This window comes from Bubalus kerabau, chromosome 8, assembly GCF_029407905.1.
Source record: "Bubalus kerabau isolate K-KA32 ecotype Philippines breed swamp buffalo chromosome 8, PCC_UOA_SB_1v2, whole genome shotgun sequence".
Lineage (NCBI taxonomy): Eukaryota > Metazoa > Chordata > Mammalia > Artiodactyla > Bovidae > Bubalus > Bubalus kerabau.
This window is the reverse complement of record NC_073631.1, coordinates 51,332,883-51,353,537: the sequence shown is the minus strand read 5'-3', so window position 1 is coordinate 51,353,537 and position 20,655 is coordinate 51,332,883. Positions and strand designations below refer to the sequence as shown.

General features: G+C 37.2%; 1 protein-coding gene across 4 annotated transcripts in view; it reads left to right on the top strand.

Annotated features, from left to right (window-relative positions):
- The window catches only part of COG5 (component of oligomeric golgi complex 5), a 288,655-nt gene that overhangs the window by 244,983 nt on the left and 23,017 nt on the right, over positions 1–20,655 (top strand). For all 4 annotated transcript variants that reach the window (XM_055590250.1, XM_055590249.1, XM_055590251.1 and 1 more), the window contains exons 15-18: positions 2,324–2,434; positions 3,848–3,910; positions 11,843–11,946; positions 15,067–15,304. In XM_055590250.1, coding sequence (XP_055446225.1) covers positions 2,324–2,434; positions 3,848–3,910; positions 11,843–11,946; positions 15,067–15,304 — 516 coding nt within the window. The remainder of the gene's footprint in view (positions 1–2,323; positions 2,435–3,847; positions 3,911–11,842; positions 11,947–15,066; positions 15,305–20,655) is intronic.

Below are 20,655 nucleotides of genomic sequence, written 5' to 3'. Positions count from 1 at the left end.
GTATGATTCAGAAAAAAATTATGCTCACACATGTGTGTATATGTGTATGAAAGGGGGAAAGAGACTACAGATAATAAAGCAAATGAGATAAAGTGTTAGCAACAGGTAAATCTGAGTAAAGCATAAATGTGTGTTCCTTACACTGTTTTTATTTTTATAACATTTTGTAAGTTTGAAATTACTTTCCCCCAAAAGATTAGACAGGAGTGGTGCTGGAGGGAAACCCAGGTGATCTTCTTAGCTAGGGACTAATTTTTAGTTGGACTAATTTTTTTTTTTTTTTCCTTTGCTGAGGGATGTTCCATTGTATGGATATTCTACATCTTATTTATCCATCTAGAGTTGACATTTGGGTTGTTTCCATTTTGAGACTGTTATGCTATGGAATAATGATTCTGTGAAGAGTTGTGTACACATTTTTGTGTGAATGTACTTTTTATTTCTTTGTGTATATATATCTAAGAGTTGAATTGCTGGGTATGTTTTCACTTCTGTTTACTTTTGAGGAATGGCCAGGCTGTTTTCCAGAGCCTCTGCTCCATTTTAAATTCCTACTATCAATGCATACGAGTTTCCTATTTCATGGCCAACATTTGTTATTATCTGTCTTTTTTTGTTAAAGCATCCTAATAGGTGTAAAGTGGGCCTCTGTCTGTTTTTAAACCCTATAAGTATGATTAGTTCTTAGTAGTAATAAAATGGTCTCCACCCATTACTAGCAGTGAGCCTCTTTATTAAATATGGAATACATATAATAAGTGGAAATAGGATAACATCAGAGAAATTCTTTTCCCATTTCTTTGTTAGTATTTCAAAATTATTTGGAGAAAATCTCAAGAGAGATTGGAGTTTTAAAAGTGTAGAGCTAGAACTCACAGATTTTAAATGCCTGTTACAGTCAAATACATATTTAGCATCTAACCCCCTGAGTCTATTGTAACCATTAATACCACTGCCACTGAAGTCTCCACAGTGGTTTTGGGTGCCTTCCCTCACCCTCGCCATAGCGTGGAGCCCATCATCTGCCTTCTTCTGGGAGCTCAGGCTTCTGTTAGTATTAGTTCACCACACTGTAGATTAAACTGGACTATGTGAGTTCATCTAAGGTCTAACCATTGATTTTTTAACATGGTTTCTATAGGGAAAATACTACATTTTTTTTTCTTTCAACCCACCAACTTACAAATGACTGTTTAGAAAACAACTTGATTATAATTTGGTAACTATTTGTCCATGAGGAAAGGCAAAATAAATTGAAATTATTTAACCTAATGTCAGAGAGCTTTATGTTGATTTAAACCATCATCATGGATTAAAACTTTAATGAGGGATCATTCTCTTTATTCTAATTGGAGTTTTTATATTTTGAAATTGAATATTATTGCCATAAGTAGGAATTGAAAAAGTGGGAATTGAATTTAATTTTGAAAATGTATATGTGAGTATCAAAGAGAATAGAACAATAGTATTTCTTTCACTCATATTTTATTTGTCTCATTTTAACAAAGGGAAGATGCTCTTAGTTTTGTCTGTTTCCTAAATGGTCAGTTTTTCGTATTTGATATGTGCATCCGCCTATATACTTATTTCCTCATGTTTTATTTTCATAATTAAGTTTAATTGACCTTTAATAATTGTTAAAGAGGATTGGATTAAAATCTGATGAATATGAGAATGATTATACATGGGCTTTTTTCTTAAATGGGACTATAATAGTTTTAGATTTGATTGAATAAAAATTTCATATCCTTTCCCCTAATATGCATGTATTAGTTCCACTTCTACTGATCATCCGTACACAGTATAATACTACACAACTTTCTTTTTAATCTACAAAATAAAGAGTGTAGTGCTCTCTGTTTATCTCTCATTTAATTAGACTATTATGACTGTCAAATGTCAAATAGGATGTAGGTTTATTTTTATTACTCCACCCTCTCTCCTTTCTTTTTTCTTTTTTTGGGGGGATGGGTTTTTTTCCTGAGTTTTTGAATAGAAAGAAAGATGGCTAGCAGAAGGTGTTCCTCAGAAACACTATGCTGATGTATCAGAATAACAGCACATCCTGGACTTTTTGGTCACACTTGCCTGAGGAGTCCACCAGCTATGAAGGACTGATGAAGGGTGTTCTTCCTGTGTGAGACTAATTAGGCTTCTAGGCTCATCATGTTATCTCTACAGAGGTTCCTGGCTATGCCTGAAGTCCAGAGCTTGACTTGAATATTTTCAGTTAACATTCGCTTTGTCAGAGGACCATAAACTTCCCCCCAGTTAAATATGAGCTGTCATTTTGGTAATGTCTTTTTGTGTTGAATTCTTACAGCTCTCCACACAAGGGGATGCAAGTCAGGTGATTGGACCTCTTACCGAAGGACAGAGAAGAAATGTGGCAGTAGTAAATTCACTATATAAGTTGCACCAATCAGTAACAAAGGTAACCTTTATTTTAATTAAGCTCTATTGACTTAATTTCAAGTTCTTTCATCTTGCCTCGAATTTAGACAATCATGAATTATTATTTAGTTTTTTGCCAAGGAATACAGTGAAAATGTGATTGTAAACTAAGCTGAGGACTAAACTCTTTCTAAACAGTCTTTGATCCTGGCCTTTATTATTCGCCTGTACAGTTAGTTTAAAATACATGAGGTACTCAAGGTTGCTTGATATAGTCAAGTTTATTGAACAGTTGATTTAAGGGTAAATTATATGTGTTTTATACCTGTTAAAACATAATTTGATACCATATAGGTGGTAGCAAATTATAGCAAAGGCAGTAACAATATAAGAACTCACAAGCTCCCTAACATGTCAGAAAGCTTCTATCTTTGCCCAAAAAAATGAGGGAGAAGATGCATTTAAAACAGTGATATATAATCTTATGATATATAATCACTGAAGACTACTTGTGAGTAGAAAAAAAATTTTGCTATTGTTTTACTAACACTTTTTAAAAAAATGACTGAACTTTAACTTGTTTGCCATCATGTATTATGTCTAAGATGAACTATGAACATAACTAAGTATTAGGAAAGCAACATTTTCAACCCCATCTTTGATTCTTGAGTCACTTGAATGATTTTCAAAATATTTGGTAAGCAGGGACACAGTTAGAAGACATGAAGAAGCCAATGGTTAGTTGATACTGCTAAAAACTTGACCTCTAGTATATGCTAGATGGTATTTTAGAATACTTATAATGACTTGCTTGTAAGTATATTTTCCATTTACTTAAATTTTTGAGCAAGTCATTTTTATCAATTAGGGGTTTCCAAACTGTGTATTTGGTACACTAAACAGAATATATTTTTAAAGAGTTATTAACAGGTAAATGTCAGAAAAGTAAATAGCAAAAGTAAATAAAAAGAATACATATTTTCCATTTCCTTTCATTATTACTCTGCAGACTCACAAGCAGTGAAAAGTTGTATTTATTTAGCCTGATTTAAATGTCTACTTTCAGAATTTTCATAGTGTTGGTATTGATTTGTAGAAAGGGAAATATTTGACATTTGACTTGTTAAAAATTATAGTCAACTTAGAAAAAGTGATTTTTTTAAAATAAATAAATATGGCTTTAAACTGATCTTTTCAAGTTAAAACTATATCATTAAGGAAAGCTAGCTTTTAAAATCCTTAATGTTTTAATTATTTCAAGTAGATAATTGCTTTATACAGGAAAACATTTAAAAACCTATCCTACCTACTGCATACTAATGGACTTTTAAAACATGTATGAGATGCTACTCTAAAGTAATGATAATGTGAAAACAGCTTTATCATGTTATGATCAAAATTAGTATTTATAAAAATAGATAACTTACTCAAAATATAACTGGATTTGTTCTAGGTGGTTTCCAGTCAGAGCTCATTCCCACCAGCAGCTGAGCAAACTATAATTTCAGCCCTAAAGGTAAAAGAATTTAATTTAATCTTTGACTCTGTAGATCAGAGTCAGTTTTAGAATTGTTTTGATGAGTGGGAGATGTCACATTTAAAAATAATTCAGAATCTTCTCCATATGCCAAAAGTAACATGTTGATGATTATCCTAAAGAGAGAGGCTACTTGTGTGTTTATATTTTCTAGAATTTAAAAATAGACCCTGTTGGTGTCTACAGATTGTGTTCCAGTTATGATAATTGTATCATAAGCAAGAGAAGCAAGAGTCTTATAAATATTCACTGTGTCTTAGGGCAGTGCTGCCCTGTATTATCCCAGCAAAGCAGTGGTTCTCCATCAAGGCAATTTTGTCCCCTTGGGGCATTGAGCGATATCTGGAAACATTTTTGATCATCATGACCGGGAGCAGGGTGCTACTGGCCTCTCGTGCCAGGGATTCTGTCACGCATTCTGCAGTGCACAGTCCCTCATAACACAGAATTACCAGGCCCCACATCTCAATAACACCAAGGCTGGGAAACTCTTCTGTGTACCTGTAAGGTATGACGCCAGCGCACGTTCCCACTTTTTAATGTACTAACGTAAGTTTTGCCTTGAGAAGAGTAAGAGAAGATGCAGTCAGTCCAAAGCCTTCCTGCAGTGATCCTGCCAAGTACGGACTGAATTGCTTATGTTAACAGACCTCAGTGAAACAGTTTTGGCCTTGCTTTTTAATTAAATTTCATTAAAAATATTTATGGCATAATAAGTGAAGAACAAACAGAATCATCTGACTCAAAGGGAAAAAGAGAATCTTGAATTTTCCTAAGACTGTAGGAAGCTTACTACGTCACTTTGATTTAGGATGTTATGATGCATAAATGCAACCCAAGAACCAAAAATCTCCATGCTTTTATTATTTGATGGAAAAGATATTAAACATACTTTTTTACTTACTACAGAATATAAAGACACATAGTAGTCTTCTCTACCTTGTTGAGATTTTATCCAAAATTAAATGTTATTTTAGGTTCAAAGTTCATCATCTCATATTACCAGCATTAACTCCTATGTCATCAATGACATAATTAATGATTATACATTTTGAGTCATTTCATTATAACCACCTCAGCTATAAGTAGCTTTAAACACCTTAGGCCAATAGTTCTGATCCATTTATTACTGAGATCATCGTGCACAGATAGTGAATATATTACTAAGTTTATATAAGTTTTTATTGTGTGGGTTTGATATTCTTTATATTGAGATATTTTGTATTGTCAAGACTTCAGTATTTTTGTAATCTTAGTTATTTTAGGTAAGTACTTCCCTTACCAAAAAAGCACTGTTTTGTAAAGAGCTTGTGAAATATAATCTAACATCCTTTCTCAGTTTCCTCTGGCAGTTATCAGTCCTGTGCCCATCCTTTCCATGAAGGCGTTCTCCATAATGCTGTCTTCTCTGTTTTATGTTTTCCATGAGTTGGAAACCTCGCCTGACTGTAAAGTTCTCTGACTACACCATCATATTATAATACAGACAGAGGCAGTTTTATTTCTTCCTTTCTGATCTTGATGCCTGCTTTCCATGCCTTTTTCACCTGCTAGAACACCTAGTGCCACGTTGCCTAGAACTGGTGAGAGTGGACTTGTCTGCTTCTTTCTCACGTAGGGAAAAGCACTGAGTATTTATTTTACTATTTGAAGTAGGATATGTTCTCAGATGGCTTTTATCAGATTAAACAGTTTCTTTTTTATTCTTGATTTAATGAGATTTTTTAAAGTTATAAGTGATGTTTCATCAAACAGCCTTTTCTGTTTAAAGATCACATGGTTTTACCTCTTTATTCTATTAATAAAATACTGAATTTATTTTCAAATATCAAACCAACCTCGTTCATGATGTATTACCCCCTTAATGTATTTCTTTTTGGATTTGATTTACTTGTAAGTGTTGAAGATGTTTGTATCTGTATTCATAAGTGATATTGGTATATAGGTTTCTTTTTTGTAATTCTTTGTCTGGTTTTGAAACTGTTTCCTCCTTTTCTATTTTCTGAAAGAATTTGTGTAGAATTTGTATTGTTTTCTCCTTAAATGCTTAATACAGCTCTCCAGTGAAGCCATCTGGGCCTGTAGGTTTTTTTCGTAGGAAGTTTATAACTACAAATTTAATTTGTTTAATAGATAGAGGGCTATTCAGATAATCTGTTTTTTGTTTTGTTTTGTTTTGTTATTTCTGGATTGAGCTTTGATTCTTTGATTCTTTCTTAGGTATTTGTCTGTTCATCTAAATTGCCTAATTTGTCAGAATAAAGCTGTATATGATATTCTCTGTCTAGTTAAAGTCTATAGGACCTATAAGTGATAACCTCTTTTTCTTACTGATGATTTGTGTTCTCTTATCTTTTTACAGTCAGTTTAGTCATGGGTTTACCAATTTCATAATCTTTTTAAAGAAACATCTTTGGGCTTTATTAATTTTCTCTACTGTTTGTCTTTCTATTTCCCTGATTTCTGATTTTAGATTTTTTAATTTCCTTCTTATTTTGAATTTTCTTTGCCTTTTGTTGTTTGTTTTTTGGAGACCATATACCATTGATTTTTGACCCTTCCCATCCTCTAAATTTAAAGTTGTAAACTTCCCTCGAACTTTAATTTTCATATGGCATGCTTTTATCTTCATTCATTTTGAAATATTTTTTATTTCCTTTGTGATTTCTTCTTTGATTAATTTTAAAAATTTTCTGATTATTTGCGGTATTTCTAGATATCTTACTGATTTCTTTTTTCTTGCTTATCACTTTTTTATTGAAATATAGTTGATTTGTGATATTGATTTCTGATTTAATTCTGTTATCATCAGGAAACATATTCTGTATGATTTCAGTCCTTTTAAATTTATTAAGTATTATGGTCTAGTATGTGGTCTTTCTTGGTCAGTGAACCATGTATGCTTGATAAAAACTTGTAATCCTCAGTTGTTTAGTATCATGTTTGTAAATATCCGTTAAGTCAAAGTGTACTGATGTGTTCAGATTTCATGTGCCTCTACTGATATTTTGATAGTGGTTCTATCACTTGCTGAAAGATAGGAGTTACAATTTTCCTTGATTGTGGACTTGCTTCTATCTCCCTTCCATTCTGTTGATTCTTGACTCTTCAGTTTTGAAGCTATATAACTAATTGTGCTGAGGCTCTGTTCTGTAAGTATTTATCATTTTTATGCCTTCTGATGAACTGACCCTTTTGTCATTATGAGATACCCTTCTTTGGCTCTGTTAATACTTATTATCATGCATTATTTTATCTGATAATAAATTACTCCAATCTTTTTATTCTTAATGTTTACAGAAGAAGATGTATCTTCTTTTGTCCATTTACTTTCAGCTCCTCTGTGTCTTTAGTTTTTAAATGCATTTCTTGTAGAGAGTATAGAGTTGGGTTTTGCCTTTTGTCTGTTCCCATAATCTCTGCCTTTGAATTGGAGTGTTTAGTCTGTTAACATAATACAGTTATCAATAAGGTTTTATTTAGGTGTATAGTTTTATTGTTTTTTGTTTGCTCCCTTTGTTTTCTTATTTCCTCTTTTCTGCCACCTTTCAGATTATTTGATTGTTATTTTTTTGAATTTCACTTAAGTTTGTTTCTTAAATCTATGTCTATATCTCTTTGTGATTTTTTTTTCAATTGTTCTTCTGTGGATATATGCATTCTTAACTGCCCACAGTCTTTTAGAGTTAATATTGTACCGTGTCATGTAAATATAGAAACTTTGCATTAATTGAAGTATAGTTACATCTACTTGCATGGGGTATCCTTTTTTTATTTTAAAATTTCCATGTTGGTTCTTTTTTACATTTTAAATCATTCTGTTGAGATTTCCTGTTATTTATGATGGGCATTTTTTTCTTTATCTCATTGAGGTTCTTGCCTGATAACTGTAGAGTGGAGCATTTCAGAATTGGCAACTATTGATTGTCTTTTCCCTTTAGAATTGATAACATCTCCTCAGTTCAGTTCAGTCACTCAGTCGTGTCTGAACCCCATGGACTGCAGCCCACCAGGCTTCCCTGTCCTTCACCAGCTCCCAGAGCTTGCTCAAACTCATGTCCATTGAGTTGGTGATGCCATCCAACCGTATCCTAGCTTTTTGTTATTTAGTCATTTTAATATATCCTAGACAATGTAAACATTATGTTTTGTAGACTCAGTATTTTTATATATTGCTCCTATAAATATGTTGACCATTTCTTTAGCAGATAAGTAGCTTGTTGAGACTCAGATTATACACTTTCAGATCTGCAGTTGGCCATGTTGAAGATCTCAGTTCTTTAAGCCTTAGTTGCAAGCCACTTGTTGTTTGCTTTGCACACACATGGTTGAATCAGCTGAAGACTAGTGCTGAGTTCACACGTGGAAAAATAGGCTTGTTTCTTCTGTGGCTCTCTCCTCTCTGAAGTTCTCCCCTTACTCTCAGCAACCCTGGTTGAACCACGGCCCCTTCCCATGTTCCTTTGACCTGAAAGACCTGAAAGGTTTGGTTTGATTTTTCTCTCAGCATTTTAGCCACCTAGGCTTGCCACTACCATGACTAGTCACTCTCATTGCAGAGGCACAAAAAAGGAAAACTCACTCTCTTCTGATTGTTATATATTTCCACACTCCTCTAAAACTACTTGCTTTTTTTTTCCATCTCCAGAAGCCTCCAGTAGGTTTTTTGTTTTGTTTTTGGTATTTTTCTACAATTATGTGTAGGAGGATCTGTAGTTAGGCACTCACTCCTTCATACTGTGTAAAAACTTGCCCTTCCTTCTTGAAATCTCCTGTCTATTTATTTTCACTATATTCCAGGATCTCTCCTTACTTCTCTGCCCAGTGGCAAAGAATAACCAAAAGCTCATTGGAGTCAAATGCACCTAGAAAATCCCAGCTTTTCCACTTGATGGCTTTGGATAACCTTCTTAACTTGACTTTAGTTTCCCTGTCTACAAATTACTTTAAATTCCTCATCAGTAAGTTAGAGATTCTCTTAATTCTTAGAGGAAGGAACAATTGAATTTTCAGTGGCATGGTTACCTGTGAAACCCAAAGCCCAGTATCCAGCATGTGACATCTAAATAAGTACTGAAGTGAAAGTGAAAATGAAGTCATGTCCAACTCTTTGCGACCCCATGGACTGTAGCCTACCAGGCTTTTCTGTCCATGGGATTTTCCAGGCAAGAATACTGGAGTGGGTTACCATTTCCTTCTCCAGGGGATCTTCCCGACCCAGGGATCAAACCCGGGTCTCCCGCATTGGAGGCAGACGCTTTAACCTCTGAGCCACCAGGGAAGCCTATTCCTCTTAATCCGTCAAGGGCTCCTCTTCTGTATGACATGCAAATGATATTCCTTACTCTATGAACTGTCCTCTGGGATCTCAGTGACTCATTTGGCTTCATCTTCTCTCTTAAAAGCCAAAGACAACCATATTTAGTTAAAATGTATTAGAAACTACAACTGTGAGGCCCTCAGTCCCTGCTAGAGAGCCCATGTGGGTTTCCCCATAAGTCCTTCCAACTTGTGTCCAAAACTGAGCTCAGTATTTCCTCCCTCCATCCCTAAATCAGCCAATTGCTTATGCATTTACACATTCAGTTGATAATGCCACCAAGTCGTTAACGGAGGAAAAAAATCTGAGTGTACCCTTGCGTCTTTCTGTTCCGTATTTCTCCCATCTGATTCCCAAGCCCTCTGTTCTTTCCCAGTGTCTCTACCTCTTCTCCTCATCTCTGTTCCTGCTGCCTCTGATTGGTTCAGGCACTCACCACTTTGCATCCTACTATGTCCTCTTGCCTTTAGTCTAATATATCCAGTCTGCTGTCCCAGCATGATTTTTCCCAAATTCAAATCTTTAACCACATTTTGTTTTGTTTTTTCCCATTGCTTAAAATCCATCGTTGGTTTCCCAGTCCCTTCAGGATATATTCCTGTCTCCTTAGCAGCCTGCACAAAGTACATCTGCTCTGTCTCTCTTCCACATCGGCAACCACCGCATACTCTGTTAAACTCCTTACAGTTCCCCAAATGTGTAACCTTCCCCAGGCTCCTGTGCTCTTGACATATGCTCCCCCCAGTCTCACACCCTCCCTCCCAGCACATACACTTAGCTTTTAACCTATTTTAACCTTTGAAAATTCAGTTCGCACAATACCTTTTGTTTTTTAATCCTCTAAGTATAATTTGGATGTCTCTCCCATGTTCCCTATCAACTTCCCTGGTGGCTCAGACAGTAAAGCGTCTGTCTACAATGCGGGAGACCCAGGTTTGAGCCCTGGGTTGGGAAGATCCCCTGGAGAAGGAAATGGCAGTCCACTCCAGTACTATTGCCTGGAGAATCCTGTGGACAGAGGAGCCTGGTAGGCTACAGTCTATGGGTTCACAAAGAGTCAGACACGACTGAGCGGCCCATGTTCCCTGGCTCTCAGAGCTCTCATAACACCACAGCTTATCTGTTGTCACTAGATTGTGAGCTCCCTGAGGGCACACTGTATGTATGCGTACACACAAACACTCTCTCTTCTATCTTGTTTCATTTTCATCCTTTATTTCTGAAAGGAGAGCCAAGGGATTGTGGGGCAGAAGGCTTAGAGAGAAAACACAGAGCCCATGTCTCTGTCAATCCTGTGTACATATCTTTATTTTTATCAGCAAATTAAGGCTTGAGATGACATTTAGGAATCTTATGAATAAGGATCCTATTTAACCTTTTTTCATTGATTTCAATTATTTGTATGAGCCAAAGTCATCCATCTTCCTTGTATGTAATCATGATTGAAGCATATATAATATACTTAAATTTTAGATTTTGAAAGTTTACTGAGGCCCAGTCATATTTTCACGTAAAAACCATAACTGTGGCCTAGGATCATAATATAACTGATGAGTATACTTCATTGCTACTGCTGCTGCTGCTGCTGCTAAGTCGCTTCAGTCGTGTCCGATTCTGTGCGACCCCATAGACGGCAGCCCACCAGGCTCCGCCATCCCTGGAATTCTCCAGGCAAGAACACTGGAGTGGGTTGCCATTTCCTTCTCCAATGCATGAAAGTGAAAAGTGAAAGTGAAGTCACTCAGTCGTGTCTAACTCTTAGGGACCCCATGGACTGCAGCCTACCAGGCTCCTCCATCCATGGGATTTTCCAGGCAAGAGTACTGGAGTGGGGTGCCATTGCCTTCTCCGGTATACTTTGCAGTAGAACAGTTTCTCAACCTTAGCACTATTGATGTTTTTGGCTGGATGGTTCTTTGTCATGGGGGACTGTCTGTTGCATTGTAGGGTGTTCAGCAGTGTCTCTGTCCTCTTATTTACTGGATGCTGGAAGCATACCCCTCCCCCACCCCAGCCATGACAATCAGAAGTGTCTCTAAACATTGCCAGGTGTTCTCTGGGGAGCAAAATTGCCCCCAGTTGACACTCACTGCTGTCAAACTCTAAATAGAAATCTGACCCACGAAATGCCTAACTGTTCTGCCCTTTGAGAGTCATTAATATATTTATTATATCCAGTTTGGTCTAAAGCATATGATGTTGCTCCAGTTTTGAAGAATTACTTTTGGTCTTGCCTCAGTCTTTCCAGAAACTTTAAAGAATGTGTTCATATTATCTTTGCTTCATAAGTGACATTACCCTTCTCTTCTCCTTTCTCCAGAGGCTCATTTGAGTGTTAAACTTTTTGAAAATATGAGAAAAGTGGGGGAGTTGAAATTTTTCAGTGCTGTGTTCCACATATTTTAAACTTTAAAAATCATTACTGACAGCAGTTATGAGAAGAGCAGACTTCTGTTGGGTTATTATAGTTAAACTGTATATAGTCTGAATTTGATATAATGTGAAAACTTTTAGTCAAAATGCTTCTCACAGCTCAGATTTTTTTGTGTTTGATCTATTTAAATTTTGCCTCTTCTTAATCTTCTTTTCAGGCGATCTATGTTCTTATGGGAAATGCTGTGCAACCCTTGCTGACTTCTGTGGGTGACGCCATCGAGGCTATCATCATCACTATGCATCAAGAAGATTTTTCTGGGTAATGACTTCCAGCCAAAGGTTTTGCTAACCTTCATAGCATTTGTTTTTCATTCCCACCTCCACCTCTACTCTCTACTCTCTAAGTCTCTACCATCTAGACCATCTTGAACCTTGTTCCTCTCGTGATGGAGTTGGCCTCCACCCTTATCCTACTTTATTCGTTGTGCACCATTAACTGATTTTTTTCAGTCTTTATTGTCATCATTTGTTTCCTGTTATTCAGACATGGAACCATTAACATCTGTGGGACTCAGCTTGTTATTAATACTTCAGGACGCTTGGTACCATCTTGTTTTTGCAATTACATTTTTTTCCTTCCTTCTCACAAATAGGCTGTGCTTGAGCCTTTGGTGTTGGTATGGTATTCCTTGTATAAAATGTCCTGTCACTATTGCTCTGCTAGTCTGATTCCTACTATGGCTTTGAGGGGAAGATCCTGCCCAGCGCTCTGCAAAAAAATGATTTTCCTTCGTCAGAGTCTTAGTGCAGTCTAATGTGGTCATATCACTCCTAAACACTCCATAAACACTGGTATTATTCCGTAGCTATTTCATATGAACTGCTTATCCATATCTATGTTTTTAAAAATAAAAATCATAGTTCCTAGCTTAGTGTTTACTGAAATCTTTTTAAGTAAAATGGTTTTGACTTAGTGTATTAGAAAACTGGAGAATTTGAAACAGTTTGCACATGTTCAAAGTGATTTTAAAAAACATACTTTAGAACTAAACATTCATATATTTTGTATGTAGATATATATTCTTTAGTTTATAATTAATTTTTATTTTTAATTGCCTTGTTTCTTTATATTCATGTTGTTTAATAGAGTACCTACTTTACTGAATTTCTAGCCATTGGTCTATCTGTTTATGGAAAAATTATGTGACTATTGCACTTCTTTTAGTTTTTCAGATCACTTATTATTTCATTATGAAAGTATCTTTTGAAAGGTGAAAAGGTCAGTCTATTTTTAATAATAATGTGAAGCACAGAATGGTAAAGTGGGTTCTACACAAAAATGCTGTACTATTTGGATACAGGAATATGAGACTACTGATTACCAGCATTTGGAAATACATGAATTTTGTTCAAAAGTGATCTGAAATGTTCCAGTTAGACCAGTCATCATTACCTCTGCAAAGGAAGCAAAACTGAAGTAATTTTTAAAGGCTTGTTCTAAGAGTCGTTAGATACTTCCTTCAGTAATTGTGTTAATGAGCCACGGCTGGTGCCTGCGGATAACCGATTAGGTATTAAAAGTTGGTTTCCCAAAGAGATATGTTTTTGTTAGTTTGCTTAAATACCAGTGAACCAGATTGGTCCTTTGTCTGATAGGTTGCCCCTAGGAGGACCCTAGGTCCCTTGACGTGGTGGACAAGTACGTCAGAGGAGGGGAGAGCACACACAGACCCCAGAATGACTGGTGCTGCTTCTCAGGCATGCATTTGTTTATAGGCCTTCTGCCTTCTGCCTCTATGCAGGCTCTTATTGCAAAGACCCTGACATTTCTGCTCACCTTTCTGCTGCACTTTATCACTTGAGAACCTCTTACTAAAAACTTTTGACATAGCTGGGAAAACTGAGTTTTAGCAATCGCCAGGCAAGGTTTATATTCTAGTAAATTTAAATCAGGCTTCTAATCCACACTGAAAATTGGTGATAACATATTTCAGAATTTTGTCTAATAGAGCATTTTACTTATATTGACACATGTTTATGAAACTTGTTTTAGTGAGTTATTTTCCAGTCCTCAAGGAAATCATATCACCTGGCCAGCTTAAAATTCTTAAAGCAGTCCTCCAGAGTAGTACCAAGAAAATGACAGTGCTTTTGATAAAGCATAAGAAGGTTAGAAAGAGATTTGGTGCCTTCCCCCCCGCCCCCAATATAGCCTTTTAGACTGATAAAATCTGAATAAAGATAGGCCATGATGGTCTGAATCTGGCAAAACCAAACCCCATGTGAAGATTGCCATCACCGACTGAGGCTGTCCCTTTGCTCTGTTCCAAGCAGCACTCCGGCCCATGATACTGCAAACACCAGTGTTCCACTGGGCCCCTTCCATGGCCTTGCCATAGTTAGGATGCTGTTCCTTACACCCAAAGAAAATCTCTTCCTGCTAGAACCTAGCCTGTTTTCTCTATTTATATCTGCTTTCTGGAAATGCAAGACCTTCAGTTAGCATTCCACTTATAATAACCATTGTTGTATTTTAAAATAATTAAGTTCACCTCATTCTCTTGCTCTAGGCGTTTGAATCATGTCTGTTGTTCTTCCCTAAACCTTTGCCAATTTCGCTACATCATTCTCAGAATATGATTTATTTTTTGAAAGATACAGCATTATATAGCCAGTGATCTCATTGGCTCTCTAATTAATATCAGGTGATTTCTAATTTTGACATAACTCTTCTTTCCTATAAATGTTGCACATTCTTTTCATATATTCTTTAAAGAGCAATTATAGACACTTATGAATTATAAATAGTATTTCATGGAGCATCAGCTGGCATCATCTGTTGATCCAAATTAAAGCCTTTCCAAACATCTTCTGGGAAGAAAAAATTGCATACCATGTGTACTGTTACATAACCAGTTCCACAGTCAGAATTCTACTATTGGACTGATTGGATTAAATAGCACAAGAGCAGAGATATTTTTGCCAAGAATTTGTTTGGGGAAGGCAGTGTTTTCTGTTGCTACCGAGTGTAAAATCCTGTTTCAGTATCTAATATTGATTTATTCACTAACCAGGCAAACCATGTGAGTGGATGGAGAATTGTAAAGCTGGAAGAGTCCTTGAGAGGTCAGAGTGCATAAGGCATTCTGTGAATCATCCAAGACAGATGGTTGTTGGTTTCATTCTTCATAGTCTTTCAGTAAACAGATTCAAAGATTGCTTCAGTCGTCTTCCTAGCATCCTAAATCAGGCTTTAAAATAAGATTTAAACGTTGTATGATGCTTTTTAACTCTTAACAAAAATAAACAATTCCTTTTCTACCATTATGGAAAAAAATTGCTTAGGAGTGAAATGGCAGGCAGAGGGGGAAAGGAAATGTCCAAGAGTGCCTTTTAGTGAACTGGCTGATTTTTTTTTTTTTTTTTTTTTCTTTTGCAGATCATTACCCAATTCAGGAAAGCCTGATGTTCCCTGTTCTCTCTACATGAAGGAGCTTCAAGGTTTCATTGTCAGAGTTATGAGTGACTACTTTAAACACTTTGAATGCTCGGATTTTGTCTTTGACAACACTGAAGCTATTGCCCAAAGAGCCATCGAACTTTTTATCCGCAACGCCAGTCTCATTAGACCTCTTGGTGAAGGTGGGAAAATGCGACTTGCTGCTGATTTTGCACAGGTAAAAAGGGAAAATATTTCAACCCCAGTATTATCCATTTAAATAAAAGACCATCTGTGTATTATTCAGTGTTTTAAAGAATTGAAACATGAAGAAAAGTAAACCTAAACTTAATAGGTAAAAAAGGAAAGAATTTAAAGGTACTTTTGTACAAGATATTTTTTTTACTTTAACAAAAGAATCACTCCTCTTTGATAGTTCAAGGTACATCAAGTAGCTCATTCCACAGTAACATAGCATTTCCCATTTTTCATAATATGGGACTTTCTGACGATTTTATTATTCTACCACGTCAATAATGATAAGAATAACTGATTAACCTTGTTGGAAAACAATGAAGAGAATGAAATTTATCCTTCAAAGAGTGGGAAAGGACAGTCTGCTCTCATGTAAAGAGGAGCTCCAACACATGTGTGGTCCTCCAGGGTCAGCTCAGCATTCCAGGGCAGGTTCTAATTCGTTTACATATACAGAGGTCCAGGTAGATTGTTTGATCCTCATCTGTTAAATAAGAATACCTTTCTTATGCATGGCCAGCCTTAAAGTCATTCCACACTATCCGATGTGAATGAAGTAGAGTCACATTAAAATAGCAGAATAATAATCAGCTCTTATAGAAAGGTTTTTTTTTCCTTTGTCTTTTAGACAGACTTTTAAAAAGCCTTATAAATATAGTATCAGAAGCAGATTAGAACTACCTCACACATCTACTTTCATTAAAAAAAAAAATTAGAAACAAATAATTCATATTTACATAGCATGTCAAAGGTGAACTCATTTTTTAAGCCTTTGAAAGCTGTTAGCCCTCCTGGTCTAAACAGTAATCCAAATGGATTATTCCCAATGGTGTGCCCCATCCTCCCTGTTTATAAAGGTAGACAAGTTGTAATGTCCCTCCTCTTTATTCCTGTGTGTATCTAGGAGCAAGTTGTGGTTCATCATTCCTACTCCCAGGAAAGAATGTGGTGGGCTACTTACACCAGGCAGGGGTTTTAGAGGCTCCTCCGCACCCAGCAGTTACAACAAGATACATATCCTGATGTTTCAAGAACAGGCTGTCTGCATGTTAATTGGTCTAGAGTTAGTCATTTTCATCCCCAAATGATATGCCCGAGACCACTAAGTCAGAGTAAGGAGCCTTCCTTTGTGAAATACACCTTTAGTAACCTCAGCGTGAGAATACTTGTAAGTGTCACCTTTGTGTGGCTCCTTTTACCTTTCCCATTTTTGTCAACTTAGTTCTTAGGCACCTGTACATTTTGTTGTTACAAGTAAGCTTCAGCTTAAAGAGAATTATATGTCATGTCATACTTGTGGGTATGACAAATTTATTGGGGTTACAGGGGTTACAGGCTGATTATCAAATGAAAGCACAGTGATGTACCAAGACCTGCTCATATTTGTTAAAAACACTGTGAGCTGTACCCCAGTGAGTGTCTGTTCTTCTTTCCCCCTTTCCTCCTTCATTTTGTTTTTCTTTCCCCGTCCTCTTCTCTCTCCTGGGCTCCCTCCCCACTGGTTTATTTGCATTCTGCTCCAGCTGGTTCTTGAGTCACTTTCCTGGAGGCGGCACTTCAGGTCCAATTAGAGTGGCAGCCGAGCAGGGGATGGCGGACATGAGAGTGCTGCGGGAAGAAGGCTTTTTTTTGTTTGTTTTAGTGATATATCCCTTTACGAGTCCCGGGAGCTGGAGAGTGCTATCGCAGCCAGCACCTGCTTAAAATGCCTAGCTTCCAGGGGCAGGATTGAGCTTCTACCTTCCTTGAACCACACATTCAGAATTTTATTTGGCATTTCCTTCTTTCTGAAGACATGTTGCCCATAAATCAGACCTTTTTCTAGGTCGCTTCTCTTAAGATAAATGAAACACATCAGTCGTTATTATATACTAATATTATGCACCAGGGCCACCTCTGCTTTCCATCTCTTCCTCGGTGTTCGAGTATGTTTCCCAGCCTGGCGTGACACTGGTGGCTGCACCCTCTGTGGGCTGATGCCTTCACTCCTGGACAGCGTCCCTGCTTCACAGCACCCTGCCCCTCACTGTGCGGCGTCTTCCCAGCCCTGCGGGTCGTGGGCAGTGGAATGACAGGCACAGGCACTTTGGAAGTTAGTCGTGGGTATGGCCAGTAGCTTTGGCAAATATTATCCAGCTATTGTATCCTCCCCTATATTTTACAAATATTAAAGTGAGTTTGGGGCTTTCATTTCATTTAATATAGTTTCTTACCACAACTACAATTATGTGATATTCTACCTCAGCTTTTGTACTTGGTTGGAAATATTTTTCTGAGGTAAATCAAAACACTTAGATGGCATTACCCTGACATTTATATTCATGACAGACATCACCTGGGACTAGAAAGCCTTTTGGCTGCCTCATTACTGAAAGTTCTATCAACTTGTATTCAAAATTAAATAAAACCATAGCGGCTATTGGAATCAAGAACACACTTATCCTTGATGGGTTTCAAAAAAAGTTCTTTTGATAAAAGTGCCTGCTATTCTGGCATAAATAACAGAAAGAGAAAGAACTCAGAAGAGAGTAGTTTGGGATTACTGATTATTTGTCATCAAGTCCACTTTGCAAAGGCAGATAATGATATATTTTTAAAGATTTATGTAGGAATCCTAACTTCTCCTCACTGGCACCATTACACAGGTGAAAGAGAAAATATTTTCAGGGAGCCATCTGGTGGGTTCATGATGAGGAACGTGCCCAGCGCATAGCCCCTTAGGAATCAGGTCATGGGCATGAGGTGGTTTCCTCATGGTAATTAATTCCCTACTGTGACCACATGGTCTCTGGGTTTACACTAATCACACAGCAGTCCTCAAGCACTAGGCTTGTCCAAGCCACTGGGGTTCTGCTGATTCAGAATCTCTCTGGGGACCTGTCCACACTGTCCTTTGAACCACACATTCCCCTCTGCTCCTCAGTTGTGTTTCTTTCCCAGAGAGAAGGATGATGGTTTTTTTTAAAACATTAACATTTTATGTATTTATTTTTGGCTGTGCTGGGTCCTCGTTGCTGCGCAGGCTTTTCTCTAGTTGTGGCGAGTGGGGGCTTCTCTCTAGTTGCTGTGCCTCTCATTGCAGTGGCTTCTCTTATTTCAGAGCACAGGCTATGCCGCTGTGGGCTCAAAAGTTGTGGCTCCTGGGCTCTAGAACACAGGTTCAATAGTTGTGGCCTGGGCTTAGTTGTTCACTGCATGTGGATTCTTCACAGATCAGGGATCGAGCCTGTGTCTCCTGCATTGGCACACAAATTCTTAACCACGGCACCACCAGGGAATCCCTAGAGAAGGATGACTTTTGATGTTGGCATTAAATTATTTACTCAGTGGCACTCTGAGCAGTTTCTGTTTATTTCTGGTTCCCTTTAAATATATATTTATATCTCTCTTGCTTTTTGCCTGAAAATTATAAATTTGGGGAAAAATCCGCAAATAATCAAGATTCTAATTCCTGTTGCCTCTTCTTCTGAACAGTTGTCAGGGCAGAAATGCCCAGGAGTATCTGAAGATGCCCTGTGGTTAGCCAGATGTCCGCGGTGGGCATGGAGTAGCTCTGTAATTAGTTAACCGTGCCTGCTGCTCACTGTTTGTTGCCTCCAAACAGGAGAGCTGGAGAGAGGCAGCTGCAGGTGCCGTTTGTGTCCACAGCTAAGGGCAGAGTCACGCCTCTAAAAGGAGCATTCCTGCCCTTCAGAAGCATGGCCTTTATTGTCTAGTGGAACTCTGGCAGAAGAAGGTGGTCTTTAGTACCCTAGGGGTCCTTGATGGATGAAAAACTTATGTTAAACATTTAACATTTTGAAATTGTCATATGGCATAGAAATCTCCTGCAGTCATCAGAGATGACACAGCCATGCGAGGTCATATTCTCATACTGTAATTTTCTCCTAGCTGTTTTATTTAACATTCAGTCCTGCTCAAGTGCTAAGGCAAAGGTTGTTTGCTGTAATCTTTGAAAATGATAAATCCCACTGGGGTAACTAAAAAAAAATCGACAAATTTCAGTGTGTAAAAAACAATTATAAATGCACCTCCACAGAGAAACAGACAGGCATAGGTACATGTTAATCACATTTTTACTTTGTGCTCACTGTAAAATAAGTACCACATTCTGTAGGAAACCAGAAACTCCTATCTAGTGAATAAACTAAATAGGACCCAAGGAGCAGCCCATCGCCCACTGTCTTCAAGAACATTGGCTTGAAACTGCTCTCTTTTGTAATGTTGGAAAGAATCTGACTTTTCTTCGTCAGATTTCTCCTTTTATTTACTTATTATTTTGTGTTTTAGAAAGTTTGCTGACCACGTAAGGTTTCCCTCTAGGACATACAGTACACTCGGTGTCTTCTGTATGCTGAGAGAGAAATCCACCAGTCACGAGTCACCCTCAAGACCATCTGAAGAAAGGAAGCTGCTTTGTAATTCTCCCCTGACACTCAGTTCACACAGCTGATTTCACACTTGTTTGTTGTTTCTCTTAATAATAATCAATCTGCGTGTGCATCTGTGTTTACACACAGAGATCTCTCATAAGCTAGATGAGTGAAGATTATATTATTTAAATAAATATTTATCCTCTTCAGTAAATTTGAGAACTCCTCAGAGGTAAGACCGTCTAATTCATCTTCTTATCTCCATGTCTAGTTTGGTGCCTGATAATTAGTAGGGAGTAAAAAATGTTTCTCAAATGAGTGAGTACATCTCCATGGTCTTCCAATGGCAAGAAGATATGAACAGTTTTTCAGAAAGATGGCCAGCAAGACAGATACCCCATTTTTCATTCATATGTTTTTCTTGAAGAAAGATGTTGATTTACCAGGGCGCAGGCTTTTCTCAGAAATTTTCTAAACTATTCTTTACCAGAGCTCTGTTCATAGCAAGTATAGTGAAATGGCTTACCATCTGCCATATATGCAAAAACTTCGCGTATGCACTTGGTAGGTAAAGAACAGGTAACCTAAAACTCCAATTAATGACAACATTTCCAGTCAAAGGAAGAAAATAAAGAGAAGTAGTAGTTGCTGAATTCTTCAGTCAGGAAGCAAATTAATCCACTAACAATTTAAAAGGGGGAAATTTTTTTTTTAAATGATAGTAATTGCTGACACTTAATAAGCACTTACTGTATGCCGTGCACATAGTGCTTTGTGAAATCATCTGTTTTGTTTGCGTAATTTTATGATGGGTATTATCTGTGTTTGACAGATGAGGAACTTGAAACATAAAGAGGTTAAGCCCAGAGCCACACAACTAGTCACTGTAGATCAGAAACTGACACACATGTGCTGCCTCCAGAGTCAGTGCTTTTAATCACTTTTCACCAGCCTGGTGAAA